Raw genomic sequence first — 16369 nt, forward strand, 5'->3', positions numbered from 1 at the left:
ATTTAAAGTCAAAATAATTTAATTGTTCATTTCATCTTTACATTAATTGGGTTTCCTCCAGTCAAGGGAATTAAAAATATAATCAGTAGAACCAGGTATACAAGGTTCTCAATGGCCCAGCACACACGCTGTTGATTACCAGCCAAACTGTACTATGCTGCTCTCTTTTAAGCTATTTACTTGTGAAACAAATTTAATTGAATATTTCCCCATAAAAATATTTCTGACAAACCTGGCTTAATAATTTAATAATATAAATATATTTTTGTGTGATGACTCATACCTTTTTCAAATAAATTCACAATGCACATTGATCCATGATGGCAAGTTCAGGAGAAGGCTACGAGGTGCCACCACCAACAACAACAACAACAGCTTAAAGAATATATAAGTCATATTTATAGATTTAGCTAATTTTACTATTAAAAAAAATGGGCATTTTAATTATTCACTGAGTTTGGACATCATGATACAGTACACCCCAGAACTAATGTCAAGTACAAGCATCTAATGTTCACTTGTACAACAGAAGCACAACAGTATTAAAGATATCAATATTGTCTGTGTAATTTGGTCAAAAAACAGTTTAAAGACACCTGTCTTTTGTTGTCTGTATCATGAATACATTACTGCTGATTTTTAAAATTTGAGCTAAAAATAAGAAACTTATAAATACACACACACACACTTTTCAATGTACTTTTTCAAAATAAATTCTGCATTTGCTTACTTTAAGTGTATGCATTCTATTCAAAATTATATGATAGAATATTTTGCTTTTCAAGAGTAAATATTACATAATTTCATGACTACGTCACTACTGTTTTGTGACTTCAAGCTAAAAGTTAACTGATAACCAAATGTTATATTCACACACACACACGCACATGCACATGCATATGTGAGTCTACGCTTTATGTTAAATTGTTAAGCATTGAAATTCAGTATTTGAATAATACTTATGTTGAGTATCAACATTCAAGTGCAAACTTACAACCATAAAATATCTTTCTCAGAAGCAGACATAGAAATAATTCTGTTCCTATGTACTTTACATACACACTTAAATTGGTTGGTATAGGATTGTGCTGTAAAAATCTATAAATTAGAAAAACTGAATTTCATTGATGAGTCTCATTGGATATTTTATTGTTCTATTAGGTATTCTGTCTACTGTCTGCTAAAGCTAACAAACAATAAATTTTAGTATGACTTGCATTGTATATTTATTATTACCATATTAGAATCCAACTGAAAATTAGAACATGGAAATATTTCCCTTGGAATATAACAGACATAAACAGTATCATAAATTTCTATTGATATTTTTATGAAAAGTTGAAAATAGAGTAAGGTGTAGTCCCCTGAGAGTGTAGGAGGATGAGCTGTTTAAAGCCTATCTAAATACAAAGCCTCGGCTTTGTGTGGTATAGTGATATGGTATTCATTTTCACGCTGCCTTTCATTTAACCTTTGCTCTGTTACAATCCCCCACACAACTACAGTAGTGGACTTGGAGCCGCCCTTGCCGGAAGTTGAAACCGAGAACATCACCAGAGTAGAATAGAAGTACCCTAACCACTATGATTCCTATTTGAATATTGTAATCATTATAATTGTTTAAAAATATCATAATTATTATATCATCAGCTGTTTTATTTTTGTTTTCAGTGGATTGATTATTATTCATTACAATTTTATGTACGTTCGTTTTTAAAGAAAAAATTAAAGAAATAAATGTTTATTTGAGGCATGAAGCTATAATTATTTCAATAATCGCAGAGACTATGAAAATTCTTTTTACTCTTGATAAAGCACAATCTCAGTGAATTGTTTGCCTTCCACAGTATGTAGACAACTGTTATAAAGCCTATAAAACTACATACACCAAGGTATGACATCCATATGAATGTTCAACTACATTACAGGAAAGTGTTAAATTTAATTTCATCTCCAAGTATTTATGCATCATAATTGCTTGTGTTTCTATTAATATTTACGAATAACTTGGTGATATATAAATATTTTACTAGTCTGTTGTATTTAACCTCAAACTCCACATTAGTTGAAATACAAGGATACATAGATAAAGTGTATTTGACCTTCGACCTTCATGTTAATTGAATCTTGGTAGCAAATGTTGACTCAAGAACTAGGATTTATTTATCTATTTTTAATACTTTTTTTGGTTGGAGTTTTGATTTTCATTTCCTAAATGATATTAAATACTTAACCATAAAAATAATCTCTTTAAATATTCTAATTAATTACCTGCTTTCAATCGCGTTCATGCAAAATCGTTAATCATAATAATTATAATTAGGAATGATAAAGCATAAAAAAAATTAAAGGATAGTAGATATATTAGTAGTTCCAATCTTGCCAGAAGCGTAAATCAATGTTAACATAAACATCGGTATTATGGGATGCCAATTCATAATTAATAATATCATCCTCCATTGGGACTTGTATTAATGACTACCACTATCCTGGGTAATTGGATGGAGCATGTTATTCCGGAGTATCTGACTGTGTTAGTAAACACTGCACCATGCATTTTCTGATGCCACACTTTTTTAGTTGTGCTTGATCAAAATCATTTATATTTATTTTTATTTATTGTAAATGATTATTTTAATACCGTATTTCTGCTATTGTCAATTTTTGCTGAGAATAATATTTGATATAATTTGCTGATCAATTATAAATAATTAATTTTCTGTTTATTTTCCCGTAACCGCCCCCCCCCCACCTTCCCAACCGTTCTCTTTAAGATAGAACGGTCTAAATCCCCTTACCAACAGATCAAGTATTACTCTTTTATTATTATTATTAAGGTTAAAGGATATCACTATTATAGTTACCTTACTTTAAGAGAATGCTAGAATATACATCCAATTCTATTTAAAGTGGGTTTTAGCAAAATGCTAAAAAAAACTTGGCTTTAATCCAAATTATGGTTAAAACTATGATTCCTTAAGATTTTAATTCTGTCATATGATTGGTTGAAATGCATCTCATCAGTCATCTTGTTCTGAGATTGATGCAATCAGAACTGACAGGAAATTATCGTAATTTGTTAGTTACGTTAGATATACTTTTAATGAGAAGAACTGTGAAAACTGTCTCAAAATTTTGTGAAAACCAGTGCTTATAGTAACTTTGCCTAAAGTTGGTTAGGAAGCATGTTTGGTGTATATCTGTTATGTGGTGAGTTTTGTTTTTAAGAAAAGTGTGTAAGGTCATTGTTTGCTCGACATTCTGCGAAAATCAATAATCTATGTGATTGAAAGCAGACTCAGCCTTAATGCAACATGAGAGATGGGGAAATGTGTCGTACATAACAACTTGCGAGGAACTGCTAATGGCAGCAGTGGAGGAGTGGAATGCTTTATGGTTTATTATTTTATTATGTATATTTCTTGCATTATGGTTAATTAACACACTCCCTGAAGGTTCATTATTAGAAGTAAACAAAAACCAAACAAAAGTATAACTCAAATCACTTTTTATTCAAAGACCTTGAATTGTTATCCCATTGAGTTCTCTACTATTGATCTTCTTATTTTAAGTATTTATGTTAAATTGTTCATAGAATTCCATTGTAGTTCATAAATTGTGTTTAATTTTTAAACTTTGTTCCCATTAAATTGTTTTTAATAGTTTTAATGTGTTTTTTATTTGTTTGTGTACTTGTTAATCTAATTTAAATCATTGTAACAAACAATTTGAGACCTTATTGGATGCTGTTTTGTTTTTTTAAGTGTTCATTCACTAAATAAATTATAAAACTAGAAATTTCAAATTGCAACTGAAGTGCTGCGAAGTACAACTGCATATAAATGTTCTTCGAACAAAATTATTTATGTGAGTCAAGTGAAAATAATGAATAATAAAAATATAACAATTAATATGAGACAATGAGAAGTGTCTATATTAGAACACTTCTCATTGGGTAACGAAGTCGTAATTTTTCATTTTTGTCAAAAAGTGTCTATAGTGGTGAATTATGGTTTAGGTTTTTTTTTATTAAAGTTTCAAAAATTTCTATGTATGTGGAAAATGTAGTTGATTACCAAAGGTTACGATTTTTATTTTGAAGACTGCATGATCTAGGAAGTGTACATTTTTTTTATGAGGCAAGTTTCCAGGGGCGGGTTTTCTAGGGCGAGTTGACTGCCAAAGAGTGTTGCCAAAGTGCGAGCCAGCGTGTTATTTGATCATCACAAGTGCGAGACATCACAAGTGTGAGTCAACGAGCCATGACGTCACGACAATAGATACGAGACGTTAACGAGTCGTGCGAGGTATCGGCTGAGATTTGTGGAGTACAATTCAAAAAACAACTATAGGACTAATAATGAATTATTGTGATGTTAAATAGATAATGTTAGCTATCAAGGAGCGACGTTGTTTTTCATTGGGACCTTCGTCCCTTCAAGGCTAGATCTATACCATCCTAGCTAGTCTAGGCCTAGAGTAGGATAAGGCTAGCGCGACATGCGGACGTCGGTACGTGTAGGTAGTCTACAAACGTCGCTTAAAGTAATTGATTTTACCCAGCAGAAACTCCGCTTTTCAGTCGTCTTAGGCCCTTGTTTTTTGACAAACAATGACCTTTCAGAGGTCAAATTGCTGTCAAGAATATGAATTGGCTGCTTCGCAGCAATTATATCTGTATTTATTAGTACGGTATGCAGCAGTGAAACGTAAATTCTCACACTATTTCATGAAATTCTACAGCAATTAAAACAAATCCTAATTGCTATCGATTTCCTTTTCTTTCTGGCATTCTTTAATCCATAAGAAAAGCGTTAATTTTGAGCTCGAGGCTCACCCCCACAAATAATGATCAATCTCTTTCACTGGGGGATTATTGGCGGATAAGCTGATTAAGACGGAAATTTCCCATCCAGTTGACTGGTCCATTCATATACCTTTCAATTGAAACCAATGTACCCATCATCAGGAATGCTGAACAGTCACTGAATTGGTAGCCAGTTAATGACATAACAAAAACAAGTGTAATAGTTTGTTAAATGTTGCACATATAGCAGCTTCTGCTAAGGATACCTATCACCTTTTATCCTTCGACAATAGGTCTAAACTGTTGCACCATTTATAGACCTAACTGTTAAAATAGTCAACCATCTTTAAAATGATAACTTTATACCTGGAATGCATTTGGATTATCTCAATGTTTCTGGATGTTGTTTGGTGAAGAAAATGTCAATTTTACCTTAAACAGTTTAAATGATATTTATTAAATAATCTGACTGTACTTTAATTAACATAAAAACCTAATATATTTATTTATATTTTTTCCTATATATTTACCTTTTTATAACATTTTCCTTTCACTTTAATCATTATTACATTTTTTTTCTTATTTAACTTCATGTTTAAAATTCTTATGATCATTATGATATAATTTCACAGTCATCACCATCATTAACATTTATTGCATATTTCCTCACTTCCATTATCTCATCAACATCATTATTGTATCATTTTCTCTATGTGCCATTAATAAACCATCCAAAACCAACCAATTAAATAATTTTTTTAAAAATGATAATTTATAGGATCATATATTAGGATTTATGACAAAAATTTTTAGAAATAATATTTTTTAGTACAAGCAAACGTATATTCATGTCATCATCATCATCATATCATCATTGTTATCATTATCATCATTATCATTATTTTCATAATCATCATCATCATCATCATCCTTATCATATCATCATTATTATCATTACCATTCATCATCATCATATCATCATTATTTTTATAATCGTCATCATCCTTATCATCATCATCATCATCATCACAACTCAATGCCAGATTCATATCTCACCTGTTCAAATATACTCAAACCTCATTCAAGGCCTCTTATGAAGACATCAAAGGGATGCCTATAGTATCATTCATCAGGTAATCTTTTATCCTTAAAAGCTCAATAATCTGTAGTATTTTATTGCATACTCAAATTACAATTGCTACTTCAATATTCCATTGTTAAATTTAGGTGAGTACAAAATGCGCTGACATATCTACAGTATTGTATGCTAGTACTATTGACACGGGGTGGGGTGGGGGACAGGACTTAATGGAGTGACAAGGTTAACTGTTGTATTCAGTAATTAAGTAAAGGGGCTTCAGTTGGCAAAGCAAGGTGATTTTTAACTCATATTTTTGCTCATCAATTTTATATTAGGGGTGCCTAGGTTTGACAAGTTTTTGGGAAATGCATCCCCACCCCCATAGATGCACCACTGCCCAACTGAAATGAATATTATTGTAGCTGAAAGTTGTGGAGTGCATTCAATCAGCGGCCTACTGAATTATTTACCATGCAAGTTAATATGCAGTCTATCTTCTGTTAATTAGTGAACAATTGTTGAATGCTATGATATATTATCCCAGGGGGAATTGTATTTTAATTGTGATAATGATATTATAGTTACTCAAGCAAAGAAAATGATACAGTACCTGCAATCATCTACCTACTCATGAGCAATCTTTGATTACAACATTCAAATAGTGGCCCACAAATGCCTCTCTTTCATTTAAAAATTATAACAAAAAGTATAGAAAATGTACACCCTACTGTATAAGTACTTGATTTCTGTGTGTGGAATATATATAGGTAAACACAGGGTTCACATGTCATGGGTGAGAGAGTGAGTGAGAACTGACTGGGGAATGATATTAGGTAGTCTTTACTATTGAATATACCGGTAATAACTTTGCAGTGTATGGGGAATGCACTAGAAGAGAGTGTGAACTTCTTTTGTGAGACTTACATTCCCATGGTTCCTCCCCCACCCCCACACTTCCAATATGTCACTGTTGCATTGGGGTATTGAGTAATATTAAACAGAACAGATCCATTTAATCAAAAACTGCAATAGTCCTGTCACGCCAAAATTGGTCAGGGCCAAAAAATGTCCGGCGGGCATATTTTGACTGTCAAAATCGGTCCACCGGTCTACTAAAATTGGTCCTCTGGATTGATTTTAGCCGCTAAAACCGGTCCCGCTTGGATAAAATTGGTCCTCGTCGGCCTGCCACTTCATTTGTTACTCGACTGCTTCTCGTAGAGCATGATTGTTTCTCCCGTGGACTGAAGGAAAGTATGCTTCACCCACACTTGCAAAGTCTTTTGCAGCAGTGACAGAATGATTCTTTATGCTTTTAAAGTGTTTTATCAAGCCACCAGATAATGCATTTCCTAGGCCTAAACGATACACACAGCGTGCATCATTTTCGGCGGCCGTGGTTAGGCCTGAAATGAAATACAAGACTGATTTATTAGTTTTAAATATTCCGTATTATTGTGTGGGGTATTCGGTCATACAATAGATGTTCCAATACATGAAACAAAGGGGTCAGCATTCTCGGAATTGAATGCATACTTCGTCGGGACGTTAAGCACACACAACCAAAACAAAACAAGGTAAAAAATAAACTACAGCAGACCAACATGATTTAAGACCACATCGTTTAACTTTTTTCCGTAGTTTTACACCAAAGGGTTTACTGGACGTGAAGCTTTACTTAACTTTCAACAAGGATTTCACCTATGATTTCACATATACAATAACAAAAGAAAACATATTAGAGGCTAAAGAATGAGAGATAAGATATTTATCTATCATTTGATTACAAAAAAAATATGAACAACGTTATAAAAATACAAGTTATAACTATTAAATAGACGCTGGACCGATTTTGGCTTATGTGGACTATATTTGGCAGGTAATTTTAAAGCTAAAATCGGTCCGGCGGACCGATTTTGGCCCCGGACCAAATTTTCCTTGACAGTCCTACAAGGAGACTTGTCTTCAAATAATATAGAGTAGAATATTTAACCTTTGACCTGTAAGCATTGATTTAACCTGGAAATTTGTCTGCTTTCTTTCAAATGTAAAATATTGATTTGCTGACCTTACGAAATGCAGTTGATGAGTTGTCTACAGCCAGTCACTAAGAATTCCTATCAATCCATTTTATAAATCATTCAGAGAAATTTATTATTAATCAAATTTTTTCATCGCACAGAAAGGTAATATCTAGTTGCAAATAATAATCATCTTCATAACCATTCATCAATATCATCGCATCATATCATATCTTTATTGTCATTATCATCATTATTATATATGATTGTCCATCATCATCCATCATAACCATATCTTCATCCATCACCACCATCCTTATCGTCATTATCACCATCATCTGCATTACCATCCATCATAATTATTATCATATGATCATCCATCATCAGCATTGTCATCATGTGATCAACCTTATTATTATCATCATCATCAATATAATTATCATTACCATCATTATTTCCATCATCAAAATCATATTGTCATATAACATTATTATCATATTATCAACCTAAATGTTACCAACCTTATCATCATCAACATTAACATCAATATCATAAAAATGATCAACAAAACAGTATCATTTAGCATCATCATAATTATCAACATTAATTTTAATATAAAAAACAACTAGGCATCTCATTTTAACCATCTACAAATGCAACACATTTACTTTTAACTATCCTTCTTCACCAATCTGAATCTGATCAGCATTTTTACATAGTAAGTTCATGGATCATGTTAGATAAGTTCCACATGGATAAGATACCAATATCCAACAAACAAACAAGAATTAAATACCAAATTTAACAACACAGGTGTTGAACCTCCTCTGGGATATCAGAAGCCCCAAAACAATGATTCTCATATCCCATCGTCTTTCCTGTTTTCGGGGTTATCTGTTCTTCGTTCAATTCTCCCCTTATTAAATCTGTATTCGATTACACTTTTGTCAAAGTAGGATGCATTACCATTATATCAATAAGGTGTCTATTTTCCCAACAGGTTCAACTTGATGCTGACACAGTCACAGATACTTTGACGCTTTATCTACAATGGTGACGCATATAGTTTAGGTAAGTTGTAAATTATTAATAATTTTTATGTTAAATTGGATTGTATTCTGTCTTGGATTGTTTTGGGTTTAGTTTCAAAGGATCGTTTAATGCGGTTGTGCCAGAAATTATGGTCTAATTGCTAGGAGATTTAAGTTTCAAGACAAAAACCAGGCCAAAGGGTTTTTCTAACATTTCATGGTGATTCGACAAAATGTTAACCCAATTTATGTTGTGATGTTGGGATTAATTTTATTTGAAAGATGTGTGCATCTACTGGCAAATAGGTTTACTGGGAGAGACTCCAGAAATAGTAGGAATTTCCACTCTACTAATTAGGACATAAAACTTTTGGATGTGAATAAATGTTATTACTTTTTACTAGCACATTCCATATCCTCTATTAAAGATGTATTGTCCCTTGCTAATGTCAAGAAAATCATAAAAAATAAGTTTAAAATAAACTTTCTCATTTTGCAAAAACATACAAATTATTAGCTTGTGCATAGAAATTATTTAATTAAAAAAATTTGTACCCTGATTTTTTAACCAAGAAATTATAATTAAAATAATAAAACACTTAAAGTGACTGGAAGTGTTTCTATAATTTTTCCCTGTAAACTGATGGGTAGACATTTTTTTAAAACACTAATTTCTATGTTCAAATTGATAACTGTTATGTTACTTCAAAATGGGCAAGTTAATTTCAAAAAATATTTTTATGATTTTTTTGGTATTTAGCATGGGACAATACATCTTTAATATATATATCGTATTATTATTTTGTTTTTGTAATAGTTTAATGACTACATGTAGTGGAGTTGTATAGCTTAATGGTAAGATGCTTGCCCTCCAATACCATGGCCCTGGGTTCAATTCCTATGACAGCATGGTATTTCTTTATTATATTTTATGTTTTTTGTAAACAGTTAGGGCACTATCAAAACTCAGGTGCCAGCATATCATGTTTCATATTATGGTCATTCCATGTGTCAGTGACTCTCTTAAACTTGTATCATTCCTCCCTTAGCTTGAGTAATAAATAACTTCCTCTGATAGTGCTGGGCATGGCAGTGTCTAACAAACTTTGTCCAGAAGAATTATCCAGAAAATTGAACAAATATTACCCCTTAAGTTCTGTCAGCCTCATGATGACTATTGTCGGCCACTTTTGCCCTTGATTGTATGCATTCAAAATTTACAATCAGTAATAAGTGCAAGGTCAAATTTTAATAGGATTCCAAAATTAATTTTTGAATTTCCGATGACTGTGAAGAACATTTTCAACATTATAGAGGCCAACTAATAGAAGTGGGGACTACTTTAAATGGGTATCATATAGGGGCTACTAATAGACATGGGGCAGGGGTCTATCTTATGGTAAAATATACAAATACAAACATATACAAATATACTGAGTGTGTAGGGACTACTTTCCATGAATCGGAAACTTGTTTGCAGCTTCCTAAGCTACCATGAATAGTGCAAAACCCACCTGGACTACCATGGACAGCGGCAGATTCAAGGGGTACCTCTTAAATTTTGTAAAATGAAAGAGAAATGCGAAACAAAAAAAAGTGTTTTTATTTCACAATGTAAGTTAGAGAGGAGTACCATTACCAACCTTTCTCTTTTTTACTGCCTGGCATATCCTACATTGAAACATTGAACTAATCTTGAATCTACGCATTTAACAATAAAGTTTATCTTGTATCTTGTACATTTTTTACCTCAGCCCCAACAATGGTGGGGCTGATTTTTGTATGTGTCCTCCATCTGTAAATTTCCCTTCCCAGGCCCCCTTTATTTCAAGTGTTTTGGTCTGCATCTGATGTAGGCAATCACATCGGACTGCATAGTCTCTCACAGGGTTGCTAATTTGAAGGTTAGGCTAGTTTTGCCTTGGGGAAAAGAGAACCTTGATGGTGAATATTGATAGGAATGGGGACACTTTGCCTTGATACGCACGTCAGGCTGTGCCACACTTGGCCACCTGGGAGAGTGCAAAGTAGGGGCGCCAACTTTGATGCAAATTAAATACCTATTTTAATGATTTAAATTTAATTATTCTACCTGTTTTAATTTTTCCCGAGATAGTTCACCATAAAGTGTAATTATGTAAATCTGAACCATAGAAATATATTAAACTAGCAAGCAGTTCTGCATTTCTGAGCAGACACTAATTTGATGTATTGCCTCCTATTTTTTGCGTCACGTGCAAAATGTTCAAAAAGCTTCAGGCAATATTTTCAGGAAGTAATGGCTCCTTCAGCTTTTATTTTCTATAGGGTCCTCAGAACTTGACTAAAATTGATTAATCAAAGTTTTTAGGACAGTGGCATGTACATTTGTACATCATGGACTTATGTAGTGATTGTGGTACTTCAGTGCTATTTTGGAAAATGAAACTTTAAAATGTAAGAAACATGAAAATTATTTTTAGTCTTAAAAGCTATGTTATACAGTTTTATTTATACATTAATTTATTTATATTATTCAGCCAATATAAAAACAACTTAAAATTACATTAAAAATCAATTTGTAATATGGCAAGGAAGGTAAAAATTAAACGAAATTGCTGTAACTCTCAAGTCATGACATTCAAAAATTAAGACAATAATAAAATATGAAGGCATAATATATGTTTACATTTAAATAGTTATGAATTTGCTTTAATTTGACTTGAAGAAGTGTGGTTTTACAATCCTGGTTCGCTTTGGTAATTGATATTATATTTTATGTGAAATATATTTTTTTTTTTTTTTTTTGTTCTCAGACAAAACTCCCTGAATGTGGTCCCAAAGTGATAGATTATTTAAATGTACTTATGAAATTCATTTTCTCAGCTAGAGAATAATGAGTAATGGAACAGAATATTGATGCTGTGCTTTGAAAATTGGTGATTACTTTCAGGAATTCCAAATTCCTCATTCCCTTGTAAAGCAGAGGTAAATAACTCTTGTGACAGAGGATTTTACTGTACAGATAAATTATTATTTATAAATGTTATTTTTGTAATGGTCATAATAATATTATTACTGTTCATATTACAGTTTATATCTAGCACATAGGTTACAGATGGAGGGTCCAGACAAACTCGGCCCACCATGGTTTTGGCTGATTTAAAAAATCCTATGGCAACTCTAGATCGCCAGAAATATTTTTTTTTCCCCTTTTAATTTTTTTTTCTCAAACATTTAGGAGGTGTGGGGAAGGGCTATCTGGCTGACTTGTCCCCTCCCCCTTGAATCCTCCTTTAAAGGGATGTCTTAGTATTTTCTATTTGGAGAACTTTGCAGCATTTGAATTAGCAGTCCTATATTTAGATTGAACTCAGCTCGCCACATTTTGTAAAAATGGCTGCCACATTGACTGTACAACTTAATAAGTCTTTGATGCAACAGTAAACAACCATGCTATGATGAAAATGCTGCTATTTAGTACATAATATATATTATTTATTTTGCAATTTAAATGGTGCCAATATCATAGAAGTGGAGATATATTCTTTAGATCAAATCATGCGTGAAAATTGGAATTTGAGGAAAATTTGCTCAGTTTAACCTACATTATTGACACTTTATTGGGTATAGAAATTTTGAAAAACAAATAGTTCTTAGTTTCAATAGGCAAAGCCTATTCTTAATAAAATAGCCTTAACAGGCTCCATAAAATGTTTCAAGCGTAACTTATAACAAAACTCAGTATGAATAAAGATTAAAATTGGATTATATGTACAGTCATTAAAACACCAGAAAATTATGAAAACAATTTTTCTAAGTCCATGTTCATTTGACTGCAACACAACTTAGTAACCTATTTCCTATATGCAACACAATTGACTTTACAATATAACCTACATCCCATTGTACCAAATTAACTGAGATCTTCGAGATTATACTATTTTATTGTCTGTCTTTGAGTTTATTTTTTATTGTACTATAAATATTTTATATTTTACCCAAATTGACTTTGGGCGAGTTGAGTGGCTAAGTGCAAAGGCAGGAGTGCTACTAAGTACTTTTTTAACAACGCTTCAGGCTTCCGTTGGTAGAGCCAAGTCTTGTAATTTTTGTTTTATTATATTCTGGTATGACTTACTAAATGTAACCAATGGATAAAAATGTTTGCATTACAATATAAAAAGGTAAACATGTTATACAATTACCCTGAAATTACAAAAACAGACAGTCAAAAATATGTTAATCATTTAGTTATTTATATATCTGCTATACACGTTTATCACCAGCAAGTCTCGCCAACCAAAACATTTAAGTTCACTGTTTTGGGATTTCTGCAGATATTATTTTCCTGAAAAAAAACTCAATCGAAACGTAGAGATATTCTCAACCAACAACAATCAATTCTTTTCAGAACTATCTGCGTTGTGTACCGCAAACATTAATATACATTATTACTTCGCCATGCAAACCTTCAAACAATGTTTTTCTTTGCTATGTTGTTTTATTTATCAATCCAGACCAATACACATGTGTTTAATTTATTAAAGATTATTTTTGCTGAATACTATATACTGTTATATATTTCTGTTTATAAGCATGTATGTGTATTTAATAGCAATTTTTAAAATTGAGTTGAGTCCACACTTTTTAAATTCTGTTTGTTTTCATTTTCAGTTATTTTAAATTTTTAATAGGCAATAAGACAGAATGATTGACATTTTGCTGATTGACAGTTCTGCTCTAGTGTACCTTTATTTTTTTTATTTTTTTTTTTTATTCTAAAGGCTAAATGCATACAGAAGCAGAGATTCTAGTATTCAATGACACAAGTTTTTCACCAAACCAATTCATCATTATTGATGTCATGTTTGGCCTAGGGAGATGGAGCATTACTGCACTGACCTGTCTCAGATCATAAGACAGTAGATAGCATATGATAGAATGACAGACAAGTGATAACATTGTATCTACATGAGCCACACTACAATTTGAATATGTTTCACAATTTTACAATTTTCAGAGGATGAATGCATCTGCCCCCTCCTACCAGTTATTTGAAGAAAGGGAGGGAGAAACTGCTAGGGGGAGGAGGTTCAAGAGTAAGTCATCTTCAACATCAAAGATTAGAGAGTTTACCAGCAGCAGCAGCGTGCCCAGAGGAGCATCCAGAAAAAAAGAGAAAATGGCAGTCACATCATTAGAGCCTACATACTGGTCTTCTCAAGAATTTGATGGTACGTTCAAATTATTTCTTCTTTACCTAGTTAGAATGGATTTATAATATGATACTTACTCACTGGCGGTATTCGACTAGTCGTTCTTCGTTTAACCACGCCTGCCTGCATGTTTGTAAGATGCTATTTAAAGAAGAAGACTAAATGAATAGCAAACTATTAAATACAATACTCAACACAACAAAATGGCTGCATAGGTACCGCGATACACACGCTAGCGTAATCAAGGTTGTTTTAGTATGTGACAGTATAGGTTTTTCGTAAAAAATTGTTTTCATACAGTTTTTGAATTCTGTTAACCTATAATTTTTTTTTTACTTTATGCATTTAAATATTATAATTATTATTTTCTGAAATTTAATCTAAAGTATGTTAATGTAAATGTTGTTGCTAAACTGAACAATCGGCCATGTTCGTGTTAGTTGCATGGATAACTCATTGCAAATTAACGCACTCTGGTTTACATTTCCATTCTCAACAGAGTCTATTTTACAAACAAGCCGAATGAAAACAATACTCAATGAAATATCGTTGTCAACAAAACGCGTACCAGTCAAATACGGCAGATGACTTTAAAACAGCTATAAATTGATTGACCTATCATGTATTTGCTGTAATATATGGAAAGACACGTTCGATGCTAAGGTCTATCTACCAAGTTTGAATCGTTTTCTCTCTCAAAGACTCAAAATTCACTCATTGTCAAAATAAGACTCTCATTAAAAAGAGAGAGAGAAAGGAGCATTACAACTTATTGAAATAAAATAAAGCAGTGGTTACCAGCCTGGGGTCCGTGAAAAATAATTGAGGGTCTGCCAAGTCAAAGGGGTCCGCAGGGGTTCCGTGAAAAGTATGGAGGTCCGCAAAAATGTTAAATGGGGATATTAGAAAATTACATTCAAATCTTGAGTCTGACAGTGCCATTTCCGGCCGTCTAGAAGTGGCATCCTAGCCCCAACCATGATGGGGCTGAAGTGGTTTTTATTTTGAATTCGCTGTTGTTTAATGTTTGTAATTTTGCGACGAATCATCTTCTATCTGTAGGCCTAACCTTATAATGTTGGGCTATGGACAACGAGTACTATTTATACATCGGGGTCTGTTAAGATTTTGGCAGTTCAGATAGTGGGTTGAATATAACTACTTAACCGCAACATTAATTCTTTATTAAAACTATTAAAGACAAAATTTGTTTTTAAGGTAAAAATGAACTATTTTGCATTGCATTTAATTTATTTTTTGACCTCAACTTAAATATAACATACAAATAAAAAATAACATATCAGGGGCTGCTTAAGCAAATACTTCACTGTCAGCTGCCCCTCATATTTAGAGTCAGTGCCCCTCATTCTTCACTAATTTTAATACATGAATAACATCTAAATATAAATTGTGATTTATAATGACAGTAGCGCAAAAAACATGGTTTACATTTTAAACCAAAAAACATGGTTCTATGCAAAACAATTAATTTTTGTGTCTGGTTTCATAAAGTACAAAAACTGAAATTTCTATGTAGTATTTAGTTTTTTATCACTGCATATTTGCTTACAAAATCTGTATCCAATTTGTTATTATAATGCTAGTCTTAAGACTAACTGCTTCAGGCAAGATAAAATTCAGACTTCATTTGATATGTATGTGTTATATATGGATTTTTATATTAAGGAGAGCTTACTCTATGATTGAAAGTAAATTACTATATGGGCTTTGTCACATACCTTAATCTGAATTCATGAATTTGTGACACAGGAAATGACTTCTAGGCAACATATATGTCATTAACAAACTTAAAAAACAAATTTGATTTACTTACTTTGTGTAGTTTGTCAAATTAAATTTAGAACAAAGAAAAAATAAACTTACCAGTTTATGCACCATATAAATGATAGTATACCATTCTTGTTCTTAACATTGTGCCTTAAATTTGCTGGTAATTATCAGCAAAAATTGTTTTGATGTTACGTCTCATCGGATTTTGATAACATTAATTCTACGACATATGTCTTTAAAGTTTGTTGCAAGCACATGTAATTACATTTATTTTATTATTATTATTAATTTTGTTTCTGTTATAATTATTGTTGCTTAGTAGTAAATTAGGCCCCTATTTGTAAGCATTAAAGAAGTAGGAGTCTGCGAGTATGAAAAATATCGCCCTGACCGACCGGGATTCAACACAGGATCTTCTCCTGTCTATGCAGACATCCTAA

General features: G+C 32.2%; 1 protein-coding gene across 1 annotated transcript in view; it reads left to right on the top strand.

Moving 5' to 3' along the window:
- The window catches only part of LOC117103782, a 59148-nt gene that overhangs the window by 6861 nt on the left and 35918 nt on the right, over nt 1–16369 (top strand). Inside the window, exons 3-4 of the mRNA XM_033244401.1 lie at nt 8910–8980; nt 13943–14156. Coding sequence (XP_033100292.1) covers nt 13946–14156 — 211 coding nt within the window. The 5' untranslated portion in view covers nt 8910–8980; nt 13943–13945. The remainder of the gene's footprint in view (nt 1–8909; nt 8981–13942; nt 14157–16369) is intronic.

This window comes from Anneissia japonica, unplaced genomic scaffold (genome assembly GCF_011630105.1).
Source record: "Anneissia japonica isolate Jap-2015-1 unplaced genomic scaffold, ASM1163010v1 scaffold287718_len389476_cov179, whole genome shotgun sequence".
Lineage (NCBI taxonomy): Eukaryota > Metazoa > Echinodermata > Crinoidea > Comatulida > Comatulidae > Anneissia > Anneissia japonica.